A 27,991-nucleotide genomic window follows, 5' to 3' on the forward strand; every position below is an offset into this window, starting at 1 on the left:
ACTTCTAGTCTTTTCTCGGGGGAAAAGCCCATACACAGTGAAGGCAAGGCCCAATCTCACCATTTTGGGTGTGTGTCCGAGGGCATCCAATGGGCCTCTTCCTCCCCTGCCCCAACACCCGCTGTGTGTCCTACATGTTTTCAGAACTTCAGAATGAATACGATTCCTTCCTTCCTCCTTGCCTTAGGACCTACTTATTTGACTTCTTACAGCCTTAGGCAAATGTTTAACCACATGATTAATTGGCCAGTAAGACACATTTAACGTAGGTCATTACATACACTGTTTTGTTTTCAGAAGGATAGACTTATTTGTTCAAGGAGTTAGAATTTTTCAAGCACAGATGTGTTTTAGCTGTTTGCAGATCTCAAGTGGAAATGAGAACCAACACTTCTTGAACACCCCAAGGCCGGGCACTGTGTCGGGCTGAATTTCACTTGGTTCATTCTCTCAGTAAAACCCTCCGATGACGGTTTGCTCTCCCTGTGTGAAACCTGAGGCTCTCCAAGACACTGTCACTAAGGTCATTCAACTGGCAAGGAGCCCACTCAGGGTTAAAAGTTAGTTCTCGGGCTTTCCACGAACCCCCCAGCCCACAGAAACACAAAGGTGGGAGAGAGTTAGACCAAAAGAGCGTGGCTTTGGAGCTCCAATCCCAGCCTGTGCCCTGGGAGGCTGAGCAGCACCACAGCCTCAGCTCCGACTGCTCACGGGTGGGGCCCTGCCTCGGAGGGCTAGGGAGGCAGCCCTGGGACCACACGGAAGTCCCCATGTCTTCTGGCAACCACGAGCCCTGCACTCTCCAGGAGTCTCTCACTTCCCTATCCCCATACATCAAAACAGTTTGGAAAATTCAACCAACACTCCCACCTGGAGGGATTCGTGTAATCCTACAGGCCACATGACCCAAGTTTGGGGCTGCAGAGCAAACATGGCCCCACAGCTTCGAACAGGTAAGCGGAAGGGGCCAGATCAAGGGCTGGTTCAGGGCCATTTCCATGGGAAGCCTGTGTCACATACCCTCCAGAACCTGAGGGCAGAGGCTACACCGTGGTGAGGACAGCTCTCCTCCACCTCCAAGGCCCCCTCATGTAGCTCCGAGGCAGCAGACTGGAGAAGCCCAGGACACCTTGGGCCCACCCGTGACAACACAGCCTACCCTTGATTTAAATTCAGATTAGTTGCCAACACTTACAAATCACACACACAATCTGGATTTCTAGCTTCTTTTGAAAAATGGAAAGCTCTGGCCACACTGGGCCCGCATTCCCACAGGCTACAGTGACTTAAGGAAGGAAGAACTTCCCCCTTGAGTTGGGGCACAGATACCCCAGTTCACCTCAGGCCCCGCTACCTGAGTCTCCAGACACAAGACAGCCTGCCAGAGCCACCCCTCAGGTTACACCTAGCCTGGTTAGGTGTGTGACCTGCCTGGCCCTGAAAGCCTTTGAGGTTGCTGACCAGCTCCAGGTCAACGGGCATGTTTGGAAGGAGACCACCAGGGGCTGTGCAGGGGCGGGAGCTGCCCCTCCCGGCAGAGGAGGAGTCCTGCCCACTGGCAGGCCCTGGAGGCCAAGGCCCCTGGCCGTGGACAGCCCCACTCGCCCTCTCCCGGGCGACCAGAGCGGCCCGGCCACGGGGCATGGCGGAGGCAGGGAAGAAGGCGGACCCGGCTGAGGGCAAAGCGCCCGAGGCTCCGGGGCACTGGCAACTGAGGTGGTCTCCATTTATTGTTGGTGAGGAAAATCCTCGCGAGTTAATACAGTGCGTACTCTCCCCAGAGGGGTGCTGAGGGAGGGGGCCCTAGAGCGCCCCAGAGATAGCTTATACCAACAGGGCTTTGACCGGGGGCTGCTGGACACATTCCCTGGGGAAAAGGCAAATGTCCCCATCGGCTCCTCCTCTCCTGTGGCCATCAGAGGGGTGAGTGGCCATCAGTCCTTCGGGGGGACAGGTCGGGAGAGAGCGGACAACAGTCAAGTGTGAGAAGACAGACTGGTGATGACCATACCCAGGGACGGGTCCACCATCCCCCAACCCTGGGGTGGCGGGGGGCAAGTCTAAATGAGGGGTCAGACTACAGCGTGGTAAGGAACCAGGATTAGCACCTCCATGAAGCACAGCTCCCTCCGCTGACGCTCAGGGACCAGAACTGCCCCTGGGGCCTGTCTCCCAGAGGCCCTCCCTGGGGACTCAGCTCTAGGGCACCCACCCAGCCCAGCACGGCCACCCAGCCCCCATTCCTGGGAGCTGAGGTTTCCGATGGAATGAGCGGGGACAAGAGAAGCACCTCCTAGAGCTTTGAGGGACAGAGGGAGGCATTTGTCCATCAGGCCCATTCGTGTCTGAGGACACAGTAACAAGCTCAAACCTAATTAGACTTCATAAATAGAGCTCCTGAATGAGGAGAAACAGATTCAGGGCCACCTGCACTGGAAGGAAAAGGGGGACTCGGAGCCAGGGCTGGGGCGGGAAGAAGCCAGGGCGGCCAAGCCAGGCTCGCGGCCTGCCAAGAGCAGCAGAGCCCTGAAGGCAGGAGACCCGGGCCAGAGGTCCACCACGGGCAGACGGCGTGAGTGGAAGGAACTTCGGGTCAGAACTTTGCCAGCCAACAATCCCATCTGGACATGGTACAGAAGGGAAGAGGGACCCAGGGGCTGCCCGTCACGGCAGGCGGTGGGTGGGACGCAAGGCAGGGGTGCTCAGCCCCCGCCGCGCCCTGGACCCAGGGCCCTGCTTGCTCCTTGGGTCAGTCACAGCATCCAGAGTCATGAGAACCAGACCGGGCAGGGCTGAGCCACAGCTGCGTGCGGCCCCGAGAAGAGGGAAGAAAATTCTTTGGCCCAGACCAGCCAGAGGACCCTGAGGAGGGAGAGGCTGTCACCCAGAGGCCCCCTCCCGTGACGTCATCTTTCCCCGGGACTGATCCCAATGGGAAGCAGGGTGCCCCCCCAGCAGAGCACAGCCCAAGGGCTCCGTGCTCCGGGGGGGGGGTGGAAGTCCCAGCTGGTTGCCCTCGCTGTTAGCTCTTGTCCCCTGGGGACTTGCTCTTGGTGTCCCGCTTGTTTCCTAGCAGCTTCAGCACCTTCATGGTCTTGAACTTCCCCTTCTTCTTGCCCTCGGGTTCAGCCTCCTTCTGGAACTCTGCAGAAGAGAAAGGGGAGCGCTTAGCACGTGGGGAAGGGGGGGTACGTTGGGGCGGGCCAGGGGCAGTGACGAAGGCCTAGCTCCTCTCCTCCAGCTCATCTGGAGTCTTGGGCATGTCACTTCACCTTTGTGAGCCCGCAGGACGGGGACCGTGCCCCTGTCCCAGTGATTTGGCAAGGATCCAGAAATAAACAACTGTGGAAGCAATCTGGAACTCGGAAGCATGGCATGGATTTATGACACGGACACTGACAGAGCTAGAAGGAACGTCAAAAATCATCTGCCTCACCCTCAGTTTTCACAAGGCAACCGTGGGCCTTTGAAATGGACTAACACCCGCTGAGCTCTATATGGGCGCCAGGCCCAGGGCGAAGCACTTTCTGTGCACCATTCCGGGAACGCTCTGCACCCCCATGCTGCAGCCGAGGAGGGGGAGGCCTGCACGGCTGAAATGACGGGCTCCAAGTCACCCAGATAGTTAAGTTCCAAAGCTGGGCCTGGAAGCCAAGCAGCCTGACTAGAGTCCAGACCTAACCACAAGGCCACAAAATGAGTCACTGGTGGAACCAAGATGAAACCAGGTCTCCTGACTCCCAGGCCAGTGCTCTTTTAGCTGTTCCGGGCACCATCTTATCTCCAGTAGGCACGGCTATTTGAGCCCACAAACTTCTTTTTTTTTTTTAAGATTTATTTATTGAGAAAGAGTGCATGTGCAAGCACCCGGGTGAGGGGAGGGACAGAGGGAGAGAATCCCCACTAAGCACAGAGCCAGACGCAGGGCTCCATCCACCACCATGAGATTGTGACCACAGCCGAAATCAAGAGTCAGGGGTTTAACTGACTGAGCCACCCAGGCACCCCTAGCCCACAAACTTCTCCAAGATCAGCTGCAGATATCAAGGAGGAACTCCTGACTTCAGGCAGCTGCCCTGGGAAGGTGCTCCTTGCCCACCCCAGCCCTCCCTGTAGCCCACCCTCTGAGCCCAGGCCACAGCCTTCCTGCCTCTAGGCTAGCCTGCCTCGGCACACATGGCCCTCCCTTCAAGAGAGAGGCTAAGAGTTTGCACACACCATCCCTGGAGCGCCCGCTCCGACCCTCTGTTCAACCTGCCCCCTGCCCTCCCACAGTTCGGGGGGACCAGAGCCCTGGGAGGGGCCTCACCTTTCCTCCTGATCATGGCTTCCAACATCTTGTCTTCCTCCTCCTCCCTAAGATGAGAAAGGGAAGTCGAGTGTCCCACAGGAAGAAGGACACATATTCTCTCAGTCCCTTCCAGCCTGAGTCCCTCCCACAAGTTGAGGGAGGGTGTGCTGGAATTGCTTGCTGTGAGGGCAGAGCTGGCCTGGCCCGTTCCGGGCCCCTCCTGCAGGGACCTCCCCCCTCCCCAGCCACCTCACCTCTGCCGGTCCTCATCCAGGCAGTTGACAATGGCGTTGCGCTGCTCGATGAGGGTCATGAGCTCCCGCATCAGCACCTTCTCTCGGCCCCGGTCCTCCTCTGTCCAGTCCTTTTCTGCCCAAGGAGAAAAGTTGGGGAACTGAGTCGGGGGGAAGCCCTCCTGCCTTCCCAGGAAGTCAGGGACCAACGCCTAAGTGCTGAGGTGGTTGCGGCCTAGCCACATGCTGGATCCTGTGAGGACAGGAAGGAGGGCCCACCTGGGGAGGGATGACAAGTTTTGGGGGAAATGAAGGTTGTTCAGGAAGAGACCAAGGATACTAGGCTGCCTACCAAAAAACCCCTCAAGGGGGCTCCGGAACGGCGAGCACAACACATGTTCTGAGAATAGAGACCAGCTCTTGCCAAAGGGGCTCCTGCTTTTGCTCATTCATTCAACGAATGTTCACTAGATGGTTTCTTGGAGGCAGGATTCAGGCTGGGCCTGCTGAGAGCCTCCAAGGGCGGGCTGGCCAGAGCAGGGCAGGGCTGGGGAGGTAACAGGGGACCCCAGGGGTCCTTATGCAATAGAAACAATGTAACCCAAGTGGCATATTGGGATCTTCATATAATGCCATGAAGGAGGGCAGATTAGAGGGGACAGGACCCTGGAGGTGGTGAGCCCAGCCAGGAGGTGTCCCTGAAGTGTCATATACCTGCTGCCCCACCAGCCTCAAGAACCCGAGCCATCCCAAAGGACCACCCAAGGGCCCACCTGCACCTTAGTTTCCCTTTCAACCAGCCCATAGGCTCCCAGGGGAAGGGTGCCCACACCTAGCCTTCCCTCTATCACATCTGCCACCACAGGCCTCCCTATCTTGAAATAAACATCCTGAGGACACCCCCCCCAACCCGGTCATGTTCCAATGTCCTTACACCTCACCTTCCAGAGCTCAGGAGCAGGTGGCCCAGCATAGTTCTGGGGACAGCATGGGAGTCACCATCCCAATTCAAATCCCTCTGCTACTTCCCAAATGTGGGGCCTGGGGAGGTCATGTCCCTACACTACATGTGGGGAAACTGAGGCTCAGGGAAGTTGGGTCCTTGGCCAGTGTCACACAGCAAGGGTGGAGCCAGTCTTTGATCCTGGGTAGCTTGACACCCCCAAGCTTCAGCCCTTATGGTGTTTTATGGGTCCCTAACCGACCTGGGGCCTTATAAATCAGGCCCACCCTGCAAAAGCAACCTCCGGGACAGGATGACAAGCCCAGAACGTGCAGCCATCACACAGGCTAGAAAAGCAACACAGTAAGCCCAGGGCCAGGCTGGCCTGGGGCGCACACACAGGACGCACTGCGCCCACTCCAGCCACAGGGCCTCACTGTGGCTCCCTCTGGTGGGGGCCGTGCCCCAGCCTCCAGGAGATGTGGGCATGACTCATAGAGGGCGGTGGAGTGGCCTCCAGAGACACTTCTGCCTCTGCGTCTTATCTAGCCTCCCAGGTTCCCTAGTCGGTGGAGAAGCAGGGCCACTGTCCCAGCAGGCAGGAGGGGCTGCGTGCGCTGGGACAGGCCAAGTCAGAGACAGGGATTAGAAGCCCAGCGCCACCACCAATGGGCAAGACTCAACCTCTGGCTCTCCATCTCCTCACCTGTGAAATGGAAACAGTGAAGCCCACGGTCTGGGCCAGAGGAAGTGGCCAAGAGCCCTGGCTCCTGTGGTCTCTCTGCCTGCCTGTGGTTCAACTACACATCAGGGCCACAGACCCCAACTCAGCCACATAATAACCATCAACCACCAGCCCCTCGGGGGGCACGGAGTGTTTCCACATCCGCCATCTCCTGTCCCAGGAATACCCTACAAGGTGGGTACCTTCATCCTGTCTTACACTTGAAGCCACTAAGGCTCAGTAAGGCTAAGAAACCTGCCTAGCCCCCGCTCCCCGGCCCCTGCCTCCAGCATGTTCGCGGTGGAACACGGCAGAACACAGGACTACGTAGGACTATGTAACTCCACACCCAGTCCCACCCGCTGCCCCTCCACCATTCTGACCCCATTCCGCCCGGCACCCCCAGAGTCCTTCTGAGCCACAGTGTGCACGGGATCCTTCCACCTTCCCTCCCACCGCTGGTGAAGTCTGGCTGTGCTCTGGCCTCATGGCCATGAGCCCCGACCTACCTCTGCTGTCACCCACTCATCTGGGGCAGCCCTGGGCCCTGGAGCCTGAAGGCTCTCCCCAGCGGGGACCTGTCTACCCACAAGTCCCAGGAGATAGGCCAGCCTGCTCCTGGGCCTGGTGCTCTCTGCAAGCCTGTCTTCCCTGATGCCACATGAGGCCACACCCCCACACTGGCCATGCTGTTCCTTCTCCTGCCATCACTCGAGCCTATTTATCACCTGCTGGGACCCAGACTGCACCTCCTGGCCCTCTCGCCCCTCGGGCCCTGTTCCCAGAGCCTGCCTGTGCGTTCCCATCAGGGCCGGTAGGGTAAGACCTGGGCCCACTCGTGAATGTCACAGGCCCCCAGGCAGGTGCCAGAGGAGTATGGGGGTGGGGGGGGCACGCTCACCTGGCTTGTTGAGAAGACAGCGGAGCTCGTACTCCACATCCGCCTGGCGCTGCTCCAGGTTCTGCTGCTTGAAACTAGAGGGTGGGAACAGCCAACTCTTAGCCCTGCCCCGGGGCCGTCAGTGAGGAGCGAAGGCAGGGAAGGTGCTCCGTGCTGAACTCCACGGATTCCGGGGAGCGGAGCAGGGGGCCGAGCGGGGAGGACTCACACATAGATGAGCTCAGACTCCCGCCGCACCAGCAAATGCTTCTCGTGGATGAGCTTGAACCAGTCCACCAGCATGTCGTCCTCACGGCCCTCTGGAAGCCAGATGCCCACTGAGGCCAGGGCTGGCAGCACCTGCAGCCCTCAAAGGAGCCGTAGGGGAGGGAGGCTCCCGCCACCCGAGCCCCACCCACCAGGCCCTCCCAGCAGCTCCCGCACCAGTCACTCCGCCCCGCAGCTTCTCCTCCAGCAGGACCCCACGGTGTTCCAGGGCATCCAGCTGGCGCTCGATCGTGTCCATCTCTCCGTGGATGTCCTCCTCGGGGATGTACTGGTCGGCCTGGACCTGCCCGACAACGCCCCGGTCACCGGAAGGACAGCCCACCTGTCCCACTTGCCCGCTGCCGGGCGCTTTGCCATTTCGCGGGCCAGCACTGGACTCCACAGACCCCGGGCCTGGGCTCTGTCCCACACCCCAGCGCGGCCAGGTGCAGGAGCCCGGTGTGTGTGGAAGGGCCGCTCTGGAGAGGGGCCCCAACCCCTCCGTGCCCCCAGCCCCAGGGCTGAAAGGCACCCCCAGAGGGACGCACAACCTCCTGCCTCTCGTGGCAACCCGCCCCCCTCCTCTGCCACTCCAGAACTGATATCACAATGTAAGAGAGTGACCCTAGCGGAGAGAGAAACTCAAGAACACTCTAATCTGTTTAACTCCAAGTGTATCATGTGAGTGCTTCCATCCTTGAACTATTATTAGTAACAAGTGAAATGCACCAGCCACGCTCCAGCTTGAGAACAGCTGGTCTGCTCAAAATCCCCCTGGCTGCAAGTTAAACCTTCCCATCGGGGCCCCCCCAAGTGCCCCTCTCGGCACCCCCAAAAGCAGCTGCCCAGACAGCCCATCCTCTCAAGAGTCCCCAGGACACCTGAGGCGGCCAAGCGCCTGCGGGCTGCCGGCCGGTACCTTGCGCTTGATGAGCGGGAAGCCGTGTCCTGGGGCAGGTGGTCTGGCTGGCTTGGATCCCTTGGTGGTCTTCTTTGTGGTTGGGGATGCTGTGGGTGACGCCTTCCGGTTAAAAGGGTTCTCCTTGCAGGAAGACTAAAGGCAGGAAGAATGGCAGAGGATAAGTCTGGGGAGGGGGGGACAGTAAGACCCCCAGCAGCCTGACTACATGGGACTAGGGCCTGGAGGCCGGGAGGGGGCAGCCCAGGCAGAGAGAGAGACTCCCCTAGCACTCCAGCTCTGGTGCACAGAGGCATTCGACAAACATTTTCCTTTCCACAGGCTTCCCGCCTCCAGTCCTGCACTGGATACCTTTATACACGCTTTTCTCCCAACCTCTCTGCAAAATGGGTATTGTAATGCCATTTTATTGTAATACCATTTTATAGCTGAGTACACTCAAATTCAGAGAGCTTAATTAATTGGCTCAAGGTCATGCACTTCCTAAGGGCCCAAGCTAGGGCCGGGGCAGCCATCTAGCACCGGGGGCAGTGGTCAGGACGTGGAGTTTAGGGCCAGATGGCTATGCTCACTCACTCAGGCCTCACAACCACCCCTTTCTAGCAGGAACTCTCAGGCTCAGAGAGGGAAATGAAGCTCCTGGCCCATGTCACCCTGACAGGAAGCAGGGATCCCACCTTCCATCTGGCCGGGAGATGGAGGAAAAGAGTAGCTTCCTTCCTCCCTGTCCAGGAAAGACCCCTCCCCTCTGCTGCACCCCGCTCCATGCACCCCAGCCCTGCATCTGTCTGACCCTCTGTGGAGAGCCTGCCCCCTGAGGTCAGCACAGCCAGACAGCCGGGACGGGGCCTCGCCTGCCCCACGGGCAACGCCAATGTCCTCCAACTGCTTTCCCCAGCTCATCTGACACAGTGTCGTCGTGACAAGCCCCATGGAAAGGTCTCGCTTGAGGCCTGCAGTGCTCCCAGGAGTGTTTACCCAACTTTCACCCAGCAGCTGAGGGAGGCTGGAGGGAGCCCTGCTCACCCCACCCACATTAGCCCATGGAGAAATTCTTTCAGGCAGGCAGTTGCCCTGGGATTTCTGGAGCAGGGAAAGTACCAGGGCCTGAGTCCAGGCATGGCAGGGTTTGGTTTCCACAGGGCAGCACCTGGAGGGGCCCAACCCCAGCGACAGGGTTGCCGAGGGCAGCTCTGAGTGTGACAGGCGGGTGGTGTGCAGAGCTGAACAAACGAGTGGAAGGGCCCAGCAGGGTCAAACAGCCCGAGGCCCCTGAGTCCCCAAGGGTTCTCAGCCTTTCAGCCTGGGTGGCTCAGTCTGTTAAGCGTCTGCCTTGGACTCAGGTCATGATCCCGGAGTCCTGGGACCGGGCTCCCTGCTCAGCAGGAAGCCTGCTTCTCCCTCTGCCACACCCCCTGCTTGTGCTCTCTCGCTTTCTCTGTCTCTCTCCCTCCCTTTCTCTGTCAAATAAATAAAAATCTTTTAAAAGATTAAGTAAATAAATAAATAAATAAAAGGCGCCGCCTGAAGGTGGAGGGCGGGGTGTCCAAAGTTGACCTCTTCCCCCACCTGCCACCACCAGGGAACCCTGGGCCTCCTCAGAGCAGTCTGAGGCCCACAGAAGGGGCAGGGCCTTCTCAAGGTCACACAGCAGGTGGGTAGCAGAGCTGGACAGGAGGCTACTGGCCAGGTCAGGGCAGGTGAAATGTCTGAAAGGTGCACAGGTAAGAGCTGGACCAACAGCTCAGCCCCCTCCCCAGACTTAACCTCTGTCAGGTCCATCAGACCATGACTACCGCCGCCCTACCTGAGCTGTCTTGACACCCTCCACCCGGGGCCACATGAGCCTTGGGCTTTCAGGGGCTGCAGAGTGTGCACAGACGTGGACAATCAGAACCTGGTGGCCCAAAAGGACTATGGCTACAAGAGAGGCGCCCTCAGGAACTAGATGCCCAGAGGAGTGTCCTGGACCCCTGATGACCCCCAGTTCCCGGTATGGGACTGAGGAACAATTACACGAACAGCCACAAAGGTCACCTGGAGAACGAGCTCCCTGAAATGGGTGCCCCCGAGAAGAGACGGAGTGCAAGGAGGGCCTGGGAGGGGGCCTCGGCATAAACAGGGCCTCGTGAACAGAAAGGATGTGAAGGTGGATGGTGGCTGGGGAAATGGGTCCCGGATGGGCACGTACACGGGATAGGCAAGTAAACAGGTGCCCAGACGCATCACTCTATGAAGGGCCAGGCAGGTGGACAGGTGAAGAGATGGATGCGAGGACGGATAGATCAATCTGTGCCTCAGTAAACTGAGTCAGGAATGGGCAGATGGACACAGCAAGGTCAGAAAAGAAGTCAGAGGCCAGCAAAGATGGAAGACCCTGGACATTCCCGCCCTGAGACCAGACAGGACAGCAGCTCTTAGCAAGGGGGAGGACTCACCTTTACTTGGAGCTGCGGGGACGAGGTTCCAGGGGAAGGCACGGGGCTCTTGTCTCCAACCAGTAAGAGAGGGGTGGGGGCAGCACCACTGCAGGGCTTGGCTGGCTGGGGAGCCGGGCTGCCCCTAGTACCAGGGGCAAGGCCAGGGCTGGCCTGAGGTGTCTGGTCTGCGCTGGGCTGCACCAGTTCCCCAGAGGAGGACAGGGAGGAGGAGTCGGCAGAGAGGCTGGCAGAGGTCCCAGGGGTGCCAGGGGCATGGACTGCAGGCTCTGAGGAGCTCTTGGGCACAACTGGGGTCTCCAGAAGCTCCCCAGAGGGGGTCCGGCTGGAGCTCTCAGAGGACAGGCTCTCCACACTGAGGGCTGGTGACGGAGTTGCCGAGGGCGGCTCTGAGTGTGACAGGCGGGCAGTGTGCAGAGCTGAACAAACAAGTGAGCACATGAGCACCCCGCGAGGAGGCATAGACCCCCCAACACCGTCCCCTCTCCACAGAGTGCTTCCACGTGCAGACAAGGCCGGGGCCCAGAGAGCAGCAACGGCATGACAGGACCAAGGTCAGTAGCCGCCGAATTGTCCACATTCAGCGCCCACCCTTCGGGATCTGGGGCACCACCTCAGGGCACATCTGTGGTCCTGGGTTCCCTCACTGCCCCTCACTTCCTCCTGCACGTGCCTGCTGCCTCCACTTCCCCTCCCAGGTCTGATCTGACCCAAAGCAAAGCCCAGGGTAGGAGGCGAGGCTGCCGGGGGAGGAGAGGGCAGAGAGAGCCCAGGCTGGCCCGTCCTGTGCGTCGGACCAGGAGGAGAGGGGAGGAACCGGCAGCCCTCGCAGCGCCGGCCCTGGCCAGGCACCGCCCCGGGCCGCGTTAATCCTCTTGTGGGTGATGGATACCATGCTCCGAAGCATCGCCATCTATGTTTTCCAGATGAGGCTGCAGACTCAGAGGGAAGGCACTTGCCCGGGAAGGGCCGGGGCTGACACAGCTGTGTGTGACTCAGCACTCAGCGTCCTGCAGCTGCCCACCCCCCGTAGCTGGAGGGTCCTGGGGTTCCGGCAGGGGCCAGAGCGGAGAGCCCCGGGCCACCTGAGCCCTGCTTCCTCGCATCTCTCATGCACTCTCAGCCCCCCTGTCCGAGGGGCTCCAGCTGAGGTCTTGGAGGCGGCCGCACCCCAGCCATGATGGCAGGTGACCAGGCCTGAGGCCTGAGAAGCCCGCAAGATGGTGACAGACAAACACTGCAACAGGGGGTGCCTGGGGTGGCTCAGTCAACTGAGCGTCCGACTCTTGATTTCAGCTCAGGTCATGATCTCAGGGTCCTGGGATCGAGCCCCGAGTCGGGCTCCACGTTCAGTGGGGAATCTGCTTGAGATTCTCTCTCCCTCTCTCTCTCTGCCCCTCCCCCACTTCTCTCTTTCTCTCTCTCTTTCTTTCTCTCTTTCTCTCCCGGTCTCTCTCTCTCAAATAGATAAACAAATCTTTTTAAAAAACAACTACAACGAGACTGGATGAGTGGGCATGGTTGGAGGGAGGCACAGCGCCCCGAGACTGGCCCGCCACCACTGTCTTCCAGATGGGGACACTGTAGCAGACACGGGGAAGGAGCTGCTCAAGGTCACACACAGCCAGGTCAGGGCCCAAGGTGCCCGGCGACGGGAGGGTAGTGACTAGACAGGCAGGACTCAAGCGAACCCCGGCCACACGCTCTCCAGGAGCCGGGCGGTGCTGAGCCCCTCACTGAGGCACACATTGCATCCTCACGCACCTTACCGTGAGGCGGGTCACGGAGGGTTAGGAGGAGAGAGCTTGGAGCCTCTGGCCTCCTGCCTGTCAAATCTTGCCTCTACTGCTCAGTGCTATGAGGCCTTGGGCAAACCCCTCTCTGTGCCTCCTTCCTCACCTGCAAGATGGGTGCATGCTACCTACCCCACAGGTGTGCTCTCGAATTAGCTGCGAGGACACACGTGGCCCCCGGCCTGGTGGGGACCCCACTGCACCACACAGCCTTCCCCAGCCCTGGGCTGACTCCGGCCCCCGAGCCCAGCATTTCGTCAGGAAAGCTCCCAGAGATGGCACTCACCGAGTGGGGACGCGCTGGGCGCGCGGGGGGCAGGGCGCTTCTTCGTCTTGGGGCTGCTGGTGGGGGTGATGCCATACCAGGGGTGCAGGGACTTGGGTGTGGACTCGGCCGACTGGGCCAGGGCAGGGCCAGCGGCCAGGCTGGGTGCAGCTGAGGGGTCCTCCTCCTCCTCCTCAAAGGGGTTGTAGGGCTTGGGCTCCGGGCCACCTGTCACCTGGCTCTGCTGGGCTGCCTCCTCCCTGCCTCCATTCTCCACCTGCCTGCCGTCCCGGCTCGGAGGTCCGGGGCTGCTGCTCGGGGGTAGGGGGGCTGGCTTCTTCTTTGGCTCTGCCTGCACCAGTGTGATCCATGGGGGGTCTTTCCTGGGGGCTGGTGTCCTGGAGGGAGGTGGGAAGAGGCAGAAACCACTGGGTGGGGGAGGGAGGCAGCATCCTCCTCTCTCTGGAGAGTTTTAAGTCCATTTCAAAGGGAGTAGATGAGAAACTGCACCCTTCTCCCCCAGCCCCGTGGGGTTAGTCTGGGCCCAAAGCTGAAATGGGGAGAGTGAACCTTCACATCATAGCCTCTGTCAGCCCGGCCCAGGAAAGGACCCACAGGGGCTCTCTGTGTGAGGCTGAGAAAGTCACCTGGCCCCTCTCCATAGTCGCCCACCTATGAAATGGGGACAGTAACCTTCACAAGGGCATTCTAAGGCTCCAATGGGCACAGGGCCTTGCGTACAGCAAGTGCTCTTTGAGCATTAACTACTATTACAGCTGGGGCCCACTCTCCCAGGGGACGCACAGCTCCAAAGAACGGCTGGAAATAGCTGTCCTCACACGGGACACAGAGTCCCAGGCTGGAGGGCCTGAGCCAGGTACACAGCGGAGCTTTTCTGCGTCTTTCTAGACCCAGCTGCCACTTCTCACAACAGCTCTGTGAGTGAGGCCTACGTCTCCCACGTCACAGAGCAGCAGGGCCGTGGAGAGGTCCAGGGGCTCCAGAGGCACTGTCTCTACCAGGAGTCCTCCCCACAGGAGTGGGGACCCCAGGGGAGCCCCGGGGAAGGAGATGTGGGCCCAGCACTCAGCCCCAGTGTCACCCACCCAGAATGAGCCTTGCACGTCCTCGGGAGGCTCTGCTGGTGACTCATGTGCCCACGGAAGCCTTGCCCACCCCCCAGACCCCAGGGGCACCCCCATTCCCAGCACGAGGGCCTCCAACATGGGAAAGCCTCTCCGAGCCAGCGTACCTCTCTGACAGCTTGGGCGTCCCTCTCGGCTTGGGGACAGGGGGCTCGTGCAGCCTTCCTAGATGGGAAAGGAGAGTCAGACAGGCCTTCTTCATGGGCGGCTGTGGGCTGGGCAGCAGAGCCGAGCACTGGGGAGCCACGGCGTGCTCTCCCTTTCTACCTGGCAGAGCCGGGACTCCAGGTGGCCAGGGCCACCTCACCTCCCACCTGGCACCACCCAGCACTCGGGGAGATTAGATAAGCACCAAAGGTAACAGGTAAAGAATGGTCATGGGGGCAAGGCCAGGATTCCTGGAAACCCCATCGGCATTTCAGCCGAGAAGGGGGGACCCAAGTGTCCCTCGGACACTTCCCAATGTGGACAGGAAACACTGCCTTAACTCAGCCTAGAAGCCTCCCCTGACCCCCGTGTGTCCCCCATGAAACCCACAGTAGCCTCTGCTTCCCCTATCTTAACAGCCTTCCACATTCTATAGAAATCTCTATTATCTGTGCTTGTCTCCCTGCTGAGCCTGGCAGGGCCTTGAAGGCACAAATAGGCCTGAACAGGACTGTCTCCAGGGCCTGGGCTTAGAGCGGGCCCCCCCACCCGTGGATGTGGAGCTGAACAAGGCCCAGAGAATGCGGACACATGAATACTCCCGATGCACATGTACATTTAAACACCAGACGCGCCCCTGCAAGTGCCCGGCCCCCGCTGGACCCTTGCTCACCATTTACTAGGCCACTGCTGCCACCCTGCTCGGCCAAGTTCTCGTGCTGCAGACTGGACCGGGGCCGGGGCGTGGGGGGTGTCAGGGCTGGGCTCTCGGGGGCCTTCCTCGGGGCAGGCGTGGGGCGGCTGGCCGGGGCGCTGCCCAGGTCCTGTGGTTTGCTTGGAAGCCGGGGCTTGGTGGGGATCTGGGGCCGGGCCTCGGGGCTGGCCTTGGGGACAGCCACCTCAGCCCCTGCGGGCGCGTTACCACCCGTGCTGCCTCCGTCCACATCCCTGACTTCTTCTGCAAGCTGCTGCTGCTTTGGCTGCAGATGGGGCCCGGCCTTGGCCCCCGACCGCCCCCCCGGGCCCAGCCTGGCACAGTGCTCCGCGCACACGAAGGTGCCTTCCTCAGGCCCACTTCTGTAAGCTCCAGGGAGCAGGGTGCTGGAGCACCGCCGACACCTGCCAGGGAGAAGGTGGGGAGGGGGCTTAAACGGAGCCAGGCACCCGGCCCGGGGCACCGGCTCCTCCTCCCCCAGGAGCCCCCGCTGTTCCTGCCCTCCCTCCTCGCGTATGCCAGCCTGGATCTTGTACCCCGGACTTCCCACAGGAGGAGGCGAGTGGTAACCGCCAGAAGCACAGAACAATAAAATCACATGAAATCAAGCAACATAAATGGTGAAACATGCCTTCAGCTGTGCTGCAAGAGGAAGCAAAGGTTTGCCCCCGCGCGGAGGTACCAGCCAGTGCCGGGGCCGTCGGTCACCAGCGGCTCAGGAAACCGACTGAGTTGTTGTCAACCAAGCAAGGTTTTTTTGGTTTTGTTTTTTATGAAATAGAGTAAAATACAACATATCGGAGTGCACCGCACAAGTAAGAATATACTGTTTGAGGAAATTCTGATTCCAGTTGTGCGTCTATTTACACGGGGTCTTATTCAGGTGTGTATTCACAACTGGTCACAGTGTCAAATGTATTTCTTACTGGGGGTCCCTGGAAAAAGTCCTTAAAATGCTGTCCTCATGGCCAGATGTGAATGTGTTAGTATAAGGGTGCCCCTGCTTGAGCTTTGCCCTCGTGACGCCTCAGTTCTGCAGTCAGGCCCCTGGGGTTCCAGGCCTGGCCACCACACCCCCACATACCCCCACAGACATACACAGACACACAGAGACACACACCCACACACACACACACACAGACACACACTAACCCATAGTCGAATGCATGTTGGAACTCAGTCGCTGGCTTCCCTTGACTATTTTTTTTTCTTTTTTTTTTTTTAAGATTTTATTTCTCTTTTGACAGAGAGAGAGACAGCAAGAGAGGGACCACAAGCCGGGGGAGTGGGAGAGGGAGAAGCAGACTCCCCGCTGAGCAGGGAGCCCGATGCCAGGCTCAATCCCAGGACCCTGGGATCATGACCTGAGCCAAAGGCAGATGCTTAACGACTGAGCCACCCAGGCACCCACCCTTGACTATTTTCTGCTTGCTTTTTTGCAACATATAAAATGTTTTCAGGGTCGCATCAGTCAGTTCAGTGTCTGCCTTTGGCTCAGGTCATGATCCCGGGCTCCCTGCACGGGGCTCCCTGCTCAGCGGGGAGTCTGCTTCTCCTTCTCCCTCTGTCGCTGCCACCCGGCTCCTGATTTCTCTCTCTCTCTCGCTCACGCTATCTCTCAAATAAATAAATAAAATATTTTTTAAAAAATGTTTTCATACATGTTCTAAGTTATTTGTCTTTTCCCTGTCTCTTATTCCATTTTCTTTAAACTTGGCTTCTTCCGGGAGCCACACATTGAAAGCAAGTTGTTATTGTGATTTTTTAAAAAATCCCTTCTTTTTTCAAGGGCTTCTAAAGCAGCTCCTCAATCGTCATCAGGTCGTTGGCCTCAGAGAGCTCCGGCGCGGGAGGCAGAACCCCTGAGCTCAGCTCCTCTGATTCTGTGACTGACAAGGCTTCTCCCCTCACTAAGCCTTAGTTGGCTCATCAGTAAAATGGGTTGATAAGCAAGATGCTCCGGCATGAAGGGCCCCGCAGTGTGCCTGGCACACTGTGATGCTGGATCCACAGAAGCTCCCCTCCTTGGAAATGGGGTGCTGGGGGGCTCGCCCCCCCCCACCCCCCAGGCTCCCACGGCCACTCACCGGAAGCAGTGGCGGTGGTAGAGCTTGCCCTCGGCCAGGTAGCGCTGGACCAGGTGCACGTGCTGCTGGCAGGCAGCACACGTGCTACTGGGGGTCCGCTGGGCGCCCCGCTCTGACAGGCTGCCCGACGACAGCTCCTCACCCTGCAGGGAACAGGGCGGGCAGAGGGGCGCGGGGCCGTGGTCACCAGCCTCCCTGTTCTAGAACAGCCCCCTTCCCCTCCCAGCAGCCGCTGTCCCCCAAGTGCACACGAGCTTCACGGTGCTAATGCACATCATCAGAGCCCCGGAGGAACAGAGGGAGGGACACAGTCGCCACTTTGCGGATGAGGAAACTAAAGCCCAGAGTGGGGGAGAAAGACTTGCTCAAGGTCACTGAGTCAGAATGGAAACAGAAATCCTGACTTCCAGTTTCTGGGGCCCTCTCTGCCAGAAAGACGGCTGCTGGCTGTGTAACCTCCCTTCCCCTCGGCTGCTCTGACCCCTGTCCCATCCCTGCAGGTTGGCCCCTGACGCCTGACCTCGTCTTAGGCCCACCTCATCTGCCTTCTCTTCCTCCCCTCCTACAGCTGCAGCAGGGTTTAAATCCCAGTGTCTCCACTTCCAAGCACTGTGACCTGAGCAAGCTGCTCACATCCCTTGGCCTTGGGTTCCCAGCTGCCAGTGGAATCCCATAACCCCTGCCTGTCTCAGCCCCACCTCACTGGGCACCCACGCCGGGCCAGGCTCCCCGGGCCCTCAGGAGCTCCTCCAGCAAGGACAAATCGGGGAGCAGGTGGGAAAAGCCCTTTGCACCCCGGGAAGTGCTATCCAGATGTGAAGGGCTGGTGTCACTCTAAGCATCTTGGAGCGGGGCGCTGACCTTAGACAAATGACCAAACCTCTCTGAGCCTCAGGGTTCTCATCTAACAGGACTCATACCACCCACCTCCCAGGGTTGTTGAGAGGACAAAACGGAATCACGCTAGGAAGCTAAAAGCTCTGTCTTGACAGGAATCAAGGAGAATATTTGCTACATTACATGTGTAAATCCTGTCAGTGCCAGGATGACAAAGTCAGTGTGGCAGACTGTCTGATGCCCCCTTCCTAGGCTTGGTGCCTCCTGATCCTGCCCCAAGCCCTCGAGAAAGAATGGAGCTCCCTGCCCACAGAATGGGACCGGAATCTGGCCCATGCCCCCTCAGCCTGAGGCTCTACTTCCAAAGCCAGTGGGGAAAGGACCAAGAATCAACACTGCAATGGTACCCACTCAGCCTCCCCCCGGCCAGGCATCCACCTACCTGAACCCTGTCTTCTGGTTCTGCTGCAGCAGGTGCTTCGGATGGCGGGGAGGAGGGTGCCTGGGCCTTTCTAGGTGATGAGACACCAGCTGCCAAGAGACAGGAAAGAGACCCTGAGGAAGGTGGAGACCCTGGGGCCCAGGAGGCCCCCAGCCGGCCTACAACTTGAACTCCCCAGCTATGGCCTTTGGGAAGACCACCCAACACCGCCAGACCAGAGCAGGCTCCCACTTCACACAGGCCAGGAGACACCTCCTCTTCCAAGCCAAGGGCCAAGGGCAGGCTGCTTAACCTCCCCGAGCCACCACAGAGTAGGACAGTGACTGACCACACGGGGTCAATGGAAATGCTAGGGCAACAGTAAAATCACAGAATGGGCAGGTGCCCAGCACGCGGCAGGACCAGGAGCTTCCGTCCCAGCAGGGTAAGGGGATGGGAGGGAAGGCAAAGAGAGGAACCACGTGGTGCTGGCTGCAAGGTTCAGGAAAATGGGCTGGTGTGGCCGCACGCCCTCACGGCAGAAGAAACCCACCCACCCCAGCCCACCAGCCCCCTCGGAGACTCCACTCCTTTCTTACTTCAGCAAATATTCACGCAGCACCTACTCTGTCCCCAGTGATGAAAATAAAAAATGAAAATTCAGAAAGCCGTATACCCCAAAACATCAATTTTACCATTTGATGATTTTAGGAATAAAATCCAAGTTCCTTACTGTCGTCTAAAATATCATTTACCAGGGTGCCTGGGTGGCTCAGTCGTTAAGCGTCTGCCTTCGGCTCGGGTCATGATCCCAGGATCCTGGGATCGAGCCCCGCATCGGGCTCCCTGCTCCGCGGGAAGCCTGCTTCTCCCTCTCCCACTCCCCCTGCTTGTATTCCTTTTCTCAGTGTGTGTGTCTCTCTCTCTGTGTGTCAAATAAATAAATAAGATCTTAAAAAAAAAAAATTTAAAATATCATTTACCAAACTAGATCACAATCCGTTAGCGGACCCGGAAATCAAGTTAGTGGTTACAACCAACACATTTAAAAGGTGAAAGAGAAAATATCTCCACGCATCACATGTTGCTGTGTTGTTTTTTTGTTTTGTTTTGTTTTGTTTTTAAGATTTTATTTATTTATTTTGACAGAGAGAGACACAGCGAGAGAGGGAACACAAGCAGGGGGAGTGGGAGAGGGAGAAGCAGGCTTCCCGCCGAGCAGGGAGCCCGATGCGGGGCTCGATCCCAGGACCCTGGGATCATGACCTGAGCCGAAGGCAGACGCTTAACGACTGAGCCACCCAAGCGCCCCTGTTTTGTTTTTTTTTTAAAGATTTTATTTATTTTTCAGAGAGCGAGCGAGAGAGAAACAGCATGAGAGGGGAGAGGGTCAAAGGGAGAAGCAGGCTCCCCGCTGAGCCGGGAGCCCGATGCGGGGCTCGATCCCAGGACCCTGGGATCATGACCCGAGCCGAAGGCAGACGCTTACCGACGGGCCCCTGCTTGTATCACGTGTGGTAAGAGGAAGAACCGTTTCCTGCAACTTGTTTCAGTGACACACGTGTGCATGAACTTGGACTGTGATGCGAATGTGTGTTATGAGTCATAGCCAGAAATTTTGGAAGCCCGCAGTCTCACCAAGTACCACTCCCCACCACCCCTCTGTCCTCAGCCCCTCCTTCCTGCTCAGTCCCTTGAAGCACACAAGCCCCCCCTGCTGCCCCTAGCCTGGAACATTCCTCCCCAGATCTTCAAATGGCCTCCTTCTTCTCCTTGTTCAAGGTTTAGCTCAAATGTCACCTCCTCAGAGAGGTCCTCCGTGACCACTCATCTAGAATAGCCACTTCATCCTCCCACTGCTTTTTTTTTTTTTTTTAAAGATTTTATTTATTGGGCGCCTGGGTGGCTCAGTTGGTTAAGCGACTGCCTTCGGCTCAGGTCATGATCCTGGAGCCCCGGGATCGAGTCCCGCATCGGGCTCCCTGCTCGGCAGGGAGTCTGCTTCTCCCTCTGACCCTCCCCCCTCTCATGTGCTTGCTCTCTCTCATTCTCTCTGTCTCAAATAAATAAAATCTTTAAAAAAAAAAAAGATTTTATTTATTTATTTGAGAGAGAGAATGAGAGAGAGAGAGCACAAGAAGGGGGAAGGTCAGAGGGAGAAGCAGGCTCCCTGCCGAGCAGGGAGCCCGATGCGGGACTCGATCCCGGGACTCCAGGATCATGACCTGAGCCGAAGGCAGTCGCTTAACCAACTGAGCCACCCAGACGTCCCCTCCCACTGCTTTTTATCCCATCGTTTTGTCTCCTTCATTGGACTCCCGTGAAATTATACTAACTCTTCATTTGTGCTCTCTCTCTCTCTCTCTCCCTCCTATTCTCAGCTCTCCCCCCAGCACCTGGTACTTACTCATTCATTTAACAAATATTTATTGAGCCCCTATGGTGTGCCTGTGCCGGGAACTGTGCTAGGTGCTGGGGGTTACGTAGCTGGGAACCAAACACAGATGGTCTGCAGGGGAAGAAGGAGGGGTGATCCAAATATTTTGACCAGAGTCTTATGTGTTCACCACAAGGCTGGGGGCCGCAAGAGCACCTGGGGTAAATCAGGGCAGGCTGCTTAGAGGAGACAAAATGTGAAGATCAGAGGATGAGTAGGAAAGAAATGTTTGTGGGTGGGAGACGTGGAACAGAAAATGGAGTTCGGGGCTGGAGGATCACCAGGAAGAAAGGCTGAGCAGAGAAGGAATATGATGTATTCAAAACACAAAAAATTTAGTATGCCTACGGCTGGGGCAGTGAGTGGCTCAAGGTAAGTGGAGAGAGACCCTCAGAGGCGCCACTAAGAAGTTGCACTGGGGGTTAAGCATCCGACTCCTGATCTCAGCTCAGGATTCGATCTTGGGGTTTTTGAGTAGGCCCCATGCCCAGCGCGGAGCCCAACATGGGGCCTACTCAAAAACAAAACAAAACAAAACAAAAGAAGCTGGATTTTATCTGGATAACACTCGCCCTGCCCCCCCCCCGTGACTGCAATTTCACACAGCCCCTGGGTGTCCTTCACTCACACTCTGGTCCCAGACCACACCGTGGCTCCTGGAAGGAAGGGTCAGTGGCTGGGCCCAGGGTCACTGGCACCATAGAGCCTGGCACCAGCGAACACTCAGCATGGTGCTGTGTCTTAGGCCAGGGCCAGGTTCCAGAGCGACCCGGTCCAGGGAAAGTCAAGTCTGGTCCAGATTGCCCCTGAAATCCTTCTAGTCACCCAGAAAGTACAGCCCAGGACCATCTAGGGGAGTCTCACAGCCAGCTCTGCCTCCAGGGTGGGAACACACTGCTGTTTCCTCTGGTGGAGCAGTGGGTGGGATACAAAAGGTTTGCGTTTAGAGGCCCAGTTGTATGAGAAGCACAAACTGTACCTTTATCAATAAGAACTCCCGCAAGCCCGGGGGGGTGCCCCCTCCCAGGCACGGCTAGGGGAGCTGGGTCCACCAGGGCTGCCCCGTGAGGACCCAGGAACCCAGCGGGCACCACCAACAGTACTGTGGGGAGCCGCTGCCCACCCCTCCCGCCTCGCAGGTCCCCGGAAGGGTGGCCGTCCAGAAAAGAGCTTAGTTGAAAGAGATTAGGGTTTGGAGACAGGGAACCTTCCAGAAGGCGAGACTGAACTGTGATTCTAGGTAAGCAAGCTACACTCTAACCAGTGAAATAAAGGAGTCATAATAATGTGAACCTTGAGCCCTAAATAAGGGCCAGACACAGGTGCACACTTCCTCACTTACTCTTCACATCAACCCTAAGAGATGGGGCACTGTTCTTACCTGCCTTTCAAAGGAGAAACTGAGGCAGACAGGTGACCATGGTGGCCCATTGTCATCCAGATAGTCAAGGACGCCCATGCTCTTAATTTCCACCCTACTGCCTCTCACCAAAGACTCAGTGGCCAGGAAATACTTTCATTTTGATTTCTACTAAAACACACATAATGTTATTTGTTCAACTTTAATACTGATCTCTATCGTTGGGGGGGCGGGTAACAGGTTATCTTAATTTTTATGCTCTTTGCTATGTTCTCAATTTTCTACAGTAAGCATGGTTTGCTCTTAGTAAGAAAAAAAAAATAAAAATAAAAATAAAAACCCTGACTTAGTAGAACACTTTTTCTTAAAGAGACAGGCTGAGATTGTCCACATGGAGAGCCAAGGCAAGGGGGAGGACCAAAACGGGACAGGGGAGGGGCAAGGCCCCCAGGGACCCAGCACAGGTGTGGGGACACCTGGATTCTAGTCCCGCCATTCAGCTTTCCTGTGTGTGACCTTGACCTCCTTGCTTCCTCTCTGGGCCCCTTTCTTCTCTGCACAAGGAGAGGCCCAGCTGTCCCCAGGAGAGATTCCTGCAGGAGGATGCCCCAGGTGGGAGGCTCAGGAGCCACCCAGTGATGACTCAGAGAAGCACCCTGTGGTTCCCTCAACCCCCACCCCAGGTCCCCAGCCTCTCAGTTCTCAGACCTTGAAGGTCATTTCAAGGGGACAACGCTGCACCACAGCCCCACAGGGTCACTTGCTGGCTTTGGAGGAAAAGCCCCAGGGAAGTGCCTGCAAACAGGAAGGGGGGGGGGGGGCGCCAGAGAGGGGAACTCACAGCGAATGAAGGAAAGCGCACCCTGCTTTGTCTACCTTTACTCTCGTTCAGTGATTGGTTTCGGGGTTTGCTGCCCAGAAGACTGTGGGCTGCACGAGGACAGCCAGCACCCCCAGGGCCCAGCACAGTGCTGTCTTACTCAATCCCTATTTCAACGACCGAATGAATGATCCAGTGAATAAATGATGCGCTGTTTTCTGAGCTCCGCAGCCCGGCACCTCCCCAGCCCCACGCCCAGGGCCAGCCTCCCTCTCACCTTGGCCAGGGCCGGCGAAGTGGTTGTAATACTGGGACACGTAGGTCATGATGCTGAGGCAGTCAGGGACACTCATGGAGACCATGTCATTGGGGTCCAGGAGAGCGGGAATCCCCAGCTCCTTCTCAGCCACTTCAAAGGCCTGGGGTGAGGGCAGGTGCAGGGGGTGGGGTGAGGGGAGTGGGAGTTGGGGGGGCAAGGGTAAAGTGGGGGAAGGTGGGGGGATAGGGGCAGGGGTGGGAGTGGGGGCAGGTGCAGGGCGGGGGGAGGGGGAGGGAGTTGCGGGGGGGGGGGGGGTGCGAAAGCGGCCACAACAGGAAGAGGAGGAGGCAGGGTTAGGGTTAGTGCCCTGCAGCCTATGCCCAGCTTCCCTCAGTGGGATGAAGGGTCCAGGGCTACGGGCTCCCCTCAGCTCTGGCCGCACAGGGTGCCCCAGGCATACATGGGCCAGAAGGAAGAAGGGGGGTGGGGAGAGGAGCAGCAAGGGCCCCAGTGCAAAGCAGCTTCTCAGAGAGCCGGTCCAGGAGCCCCTCGCCTCAGCTCCTACTCTGCAGAACCCCTGCCCACCCCGTCCCCCTCCACACACTCACAGCCTCTAAGCCTTCCATCTGTTTGGGGACTCACCAAACGGTTATTCTCGAAGACATTGTCCTTGGAAAGCGAATCAAAATCTCTGCAAGAGGTAAAGGGGAGGAGGAGCATTGAGGAGGTGACAGGGGCAGGGGTGTGGGTCTGGCAGGAACGGAGGTGACCTCACCCCAGCCAGAGTGGGCCACAGCAGGGTTGGGGGAGGGGTCTGTGGATGGCCAACGAGGAAACTGAGGCAACACGCACAGGCTAACAGAGCCAGGCCTGCCGGGTGGGCGCAGAGCAGGAGCTCATGGCCCCCCCGCCGCCCCAAGCATCCAAGCAGAGCCTGGAAATCACTCTGAAGGGGCGGGGCTCAAGTCCAAGCTTTTTTTTTTTTTTTTTTTTTTTTTTAAGTCCAACCTTTCAAGTCTAAGATCTCTCACTATGCTGGCAAGCCATGTCCTGAGTCAGTGGCAAAGACAAAACCGAGACCAGGACTAATGTAATGACCGGGACGGCCACGGATTGCTGACCTCACGCCAGGCACTGTGCTGAGCTCCTGTCGGGAGTTTATTTTCATAGCAACTCTCTTGGCAGGTACTGACCCCATTTTACCGATGAGGACACTGAGACCCAGAGAGGGGAAGCCACCCAGCCCTGAGGATCCACAGTTCTGGACCTTCCACCGGCTATCACAAACCCAGAGGAGCCACACCGACTTGCCGAATCCCCGACCCGGCCCAGAGACGAATGTAAGTTTTTAATGGGGCCAGGAATAGAAGAACAAGTCTGAATCTGACTGGAAACTGTACATACTCCAGAGCTACTGAGAACGTCTGGCCGACCCACTGGGCCACTCCTGGGGACCCCTTCCCTTGGGGGAGCAGTAAAGGGTTTCCCAGTTTCTAAGCTGGGACAGGTGAGGGGCAGCGAGGCCTGCCCTGGGGATCCTGGTGGGAGACACCTGGCCAGCCTGCTGCCTCTATCTGTCCCCTTCCTCCCATTCAGCGCCCCAGGCTGCTCAAGTGGCTGAACTGGGCAAAGGCACCACAGCCTTCTGGCTCAGCAGCCTCCTGGGGGCACCCGCCCAACGTCTTGCCCTTCTATGGCTGAAAACTGCAGCCTTGACTCTCCCACATGGTGGGCCCAGAGACCAGAACAGGCTAGCACCACCTCCAAGCTCAGGGTCCCAGGCTCGGCTCTTCCAGGCCTGGCTGTGCGACACCTGGGGCAGGTCAGCAGTCTTCTTGGCCTTCATTCTCCCATCTATAAGTTGGGGGAAGCTCTAGCACCCCCTCCCAGGTTGGTGGGGAGGGCTGGATGAGTATGGGCTTGGGGAAGGGCAGGTCTTACTGATACAAGGGCGCAGGCAAGCATGCCTCCCGCCTCCTGCCCCCAAACTGCTCCAGGCAGAGTCCAGGTATGATGAGCGATGAGCGAACAGATGAATGGTAGGCCGAGGCGAGAAAGGGTAGCTTGAGAACCCCAGAGGGAGGTGCCCCAAGGTTGGGTGGACTAGGACAGGGGAGCTGACTAAGAATGAGCCTCAGCCCATTTGCCACCTCTGGCCAGGCCGCTTCCCTCCCCCCTCCCCCCACCCCTGCCCCTACCCCCCACGCCACCCGAGCTGAAGCTGGGTCCCTAGGCACACTTGCTTTGCCACTGCCTAAGAGTGTGACCATAAGCAAGCTATTTAGTCTCTAAACCTCAGCCTCCTAGTCTGTGACCCTGTGAACAGGTGAGGGGACACCAGCCCAGCCACAACAAAGGCTTGTTCAGAGACCAAAGGACACAAAAGCAACTTGCCTTGGCAGTTAACTTCAGTCTCCCCCACAGTGTTCCTAGAAGGCTGGGCTCACGTTTTGTTCACCCTGTGCCCCCAACACCCTATGTAGTTCCGGGTACTTAGTAAGTGCTCAACAAATATTTATTAAATGAATAAATTCTGGAAAATAAATTCTGTGAAAACTGTAAAAACCCCGGAGACGCTGATTTTTCCTGCAGCTTCTTCCCCACTCCCATCTCTGTCCCTAATCAACATCTGGGCTTTGGTCACACAGATATTTTCTGAGAGTTTTCAAAAGCCGGGGAAGTTCTATTTGGCTCTGGGGGAGATGAAGTACACAAAAATGAAACCCACATGGTCTCTGCCCTCAAGGGAGCTTAAAGATGCCTGGATTGGGGGTCGGAGGGGTGGCCAACAGTGAACCAGGCCCCCCAGCATGACAAACCCCGCCCCCCAGCAGCAGCAGGGCCCACAGCTCCAAGAGCTTGAACCCCTTCAGATGACTTGCCCCCAGCCCCTACCCTACCCCTACTCTCATGGAGATCCTCCCTATGCCTCCTGTGGCAGCTGGGCCTCAGTTTTTCTTCTGCACAATGGGCTGGTAGCCAGGCAACTGGCCCGCTCCACAAATGAACGTCTACACATGATTCTGAATCTCTTCTCAGGAGGGGAGCTGCCCTCCCCTGCTTAAAACCCACAAAGCTCCGCATGGCTCCATCCACCCTCCTTAGCCAGCAAGAGGCCCTGGCGTTCCGGGCCAGCTGCATCTCCTGGTCCTCCCTGCCCCATGCTATGGGCCCCAGCATGTCCCTTGCCTCCTGCCTCACTGTCTGCTCCCCAGCCACAACCGAAGGCCCCTTGAGCCCTCTGCTCCAACACAGGGGTCCAATCTGGGCGCCCTTCCTCCAGCCTTCCAACTCTCGCTCCTGAGCTCCCCTGCCCCCAGCCCATGGTTGTGTTAGAGCGGCTGCCACCCACCCCACAGCAGGCAGGCGCCCATGGACGTCTCCACCTCGTCTTCCTTCGCTTCTGCAGCCGCACCCCCCCAAAACCCTCTCCTCCACGGCCCAACACGGGGCTCGCCCCAGCACCCAGACACGGTAGCACACAGATGGGATCCTTGAGGCCATTCTCTCCTCCCTTGTCGCCTCCATCAGGGCCCTGCCAGATGCCATTAGCGGGAGCACAGGTCTGCAGTGGGACAGACACCCAAAGACCCCAGACCCGGCCAGGCTCGGGGAGCCCTGTCGGGGGCACTGTTGGCAAAAGAGGCAAAGACCAGGTCTCTGGGTCTCAAGTTGCAGATGAGACAGGAAGCCCAAGGAATGGTGGGCCCCAGCTTAATTTTCACTCCGTGTTTGATGAATGAGTGAATGAGTGAATAAATGAAGAGGTTCCAGAGTTCAAGGCAGGGCCTTGAGAGAGAAGCCTCAAGTCGACTGCTCTGGGGGTCTGAATAAATATCTCCATGAGAACCTCACCTGGCAGCTGGGGGCAAGAAGGGGCCATTTCACACCCTGGAGCAGCGCCCCGGGGGACTGTCAGTCAGACCTTGGGAATCTTCCCTCAGCCTCCCTGCCCCATTGAGGACCGTAGGGCTGTGGGTACACACTTGGGAGGCAGATCTGTGTCCTAACTGGGGTGGGAGGTAGGGGGTGTGGATCCATTCATCCAACCACTATTAACCCAGGGTCTCCTCTGTGCCAGGCATTATGCTAGTGCCCCGGACACAAGACGGCACGGGGGGGGAGGGGGGGGATCAGAGAAGTGAGCCAGAGGACCCCCCTCCCAGAGGGCCGAGCCTCAATGCCTCGCGGAGAGGGGGTTGCTCAGTGCGCCTGTTTGAGTGGTGCGGGAAAGGCCCAGGGTCCCCAAGGAGGGCTAAGGTGCCTCTTTGGCGGAAATCAGTGCCCTGTGGGCGGGGCCAGGGCCCTCGGTGCAGGGACCAGTATGGGGGGCAGGTTCAGTGTCCCAGTGGGCGGGGGCGGGGCCTCGTGAGGAAGGGGTCCCTCGGGGGGGGGAACGGGTGCTCGGTGACCCGCGAGTCGTTGAGGTCCCGTCGGTAGGGTCGGCGTCTCGGTCTCCGTGGGGGCGGCGCCTGCCACCGCCCGAGCTCCGCGTCACTGAGGGGGGCGGGGGTCCCCAGCTCGGGCCCGCGCCGCCCTGCGCCCCGGCCCGCCCGCCGCCCCTCCCCCCGCCCCCAGCACTCACAGCAGGTCGGGCCGGTGCCGGTGCAGGATGGCGCAGAAGGCCAGGCCGTCCCGGAAGGAGCTACTCAGGTCGCGGATGTCCACACCGCCGTAGCCCTCGCACTGGCGGCGGCACCAGGCCAGCAGCGCGCCCCGCGGCCCCGCCATGAGCCGCGCGGGGCTCGGGACAGGCTCCGGGCGTCTCCGGGATCAGGCTTCACCCCCGGGCCCGACTCAGGCCGGTTTCCGGCTGCGGCTCCAGCTCCGACTCCGGCGCCGCTCCGAGCTGCGGGCGCCGACCCGCGGGCGGCGGGCGCAGGGCGGGGAGGAGGCGGGGCCGCGGCCTCGGTGTCCGCGCTCGGGCTCCGGCGCGGGTTCCCGGCTGGGCTCGCTGCTCCCCGCCCGGCCCTGCCCGGACCTGCCCGAGCAGCCGCCGCCCGCGTGGCC

General features: G+C 58.7%; 1 protein-coding gene across 2 annotated transcripts; it reads right to left on the reverse strand.

Moving 5' to 3' along the window:
* Positions 1-68: 68 nt before the first annotated feature.
* Positions 69-27,991, reverse strand: MICALL1 (MICAL like 1). 2 transcript variants are annotated; one of them, XM_021687411.2, is made up of 17 exons: positions 27,567-27,991; positions 23,624-23,672; positions 23,000-23,141; positions 18,127-18,215; positions 16,848-16,990; positions 14,719-15,164; positions 14,006-14,063; positions 12,775-13,151; positions 10,696-11,114; positions 8,258-8,392; positions 7,516-7,642; positions 7,301-7,391; positions 7,093-7,166; positions 4,546-4,660; positions 4,310-4,356; positions 3,086-3,144; positions 69-2,862 (listed from the first exon to the last, which is right to left on the reverse strand). In XM_021687411.2, exons 1-17 carry the CDS (start codon positions 27,710-27,712, stop codon positions 2,665-2,667), a joined length of 2,715 nt encoding a protein of 904 aa, XP_021543086.1. In that variant the 5' UTR covers positions 27,713-27,991; the 3' UTR covers positions 69-2,664. The 2 variants fall into 2 exon arrangements, with proteins under 2 accessions (XP_021543086.1, XP_021543087.1); XM_021687412.2 differs by having other exon boundaries at positions 69-3,144.

Source organism: Neomonachus schauinslandi, chromosome 5, assembly GCF_002201575.2.
Source record: "Neomonachus schauinslandi chromosome 5, ASM220157v2, whole genome shotgun sequence".
Taxonomy (NCBI): Eukaryota; Metazoa; Chordata; class Mammalia; order Carnivora; family Phocidae; genus Neomonachus; species Neomonachus schauinslandi.

What these genes read in the sequence shown, in the direction of transcription:
- MICALL1 (XM_021687411.2), bottom strand. Translation starts at nt 27,712, where the DNA reads ATGGCGGGGCCGCGGGGCGCGCTGCTGGCCTGGTGCCGCCGCCAGTGC. An exon ending in CCCCGCAGCTCCAAGTAAAG is followed by an intron (nt 8,393 to 10,695) that starts GTGAGTCCTCCC and finishes TCCTGCCTTTAG; the next exon opens with TCTTCCTGCAAGGAGAACCC. An exon ending in CTGTCTTCTCAACAAGCCAG is followed by an intron (nt 4,661 to 7,092) that starts GTGAGCGTGCCC and finishes CTCCTTGGGCAG; the next exon opens with AAAAGGACTGGACAGAGGAG.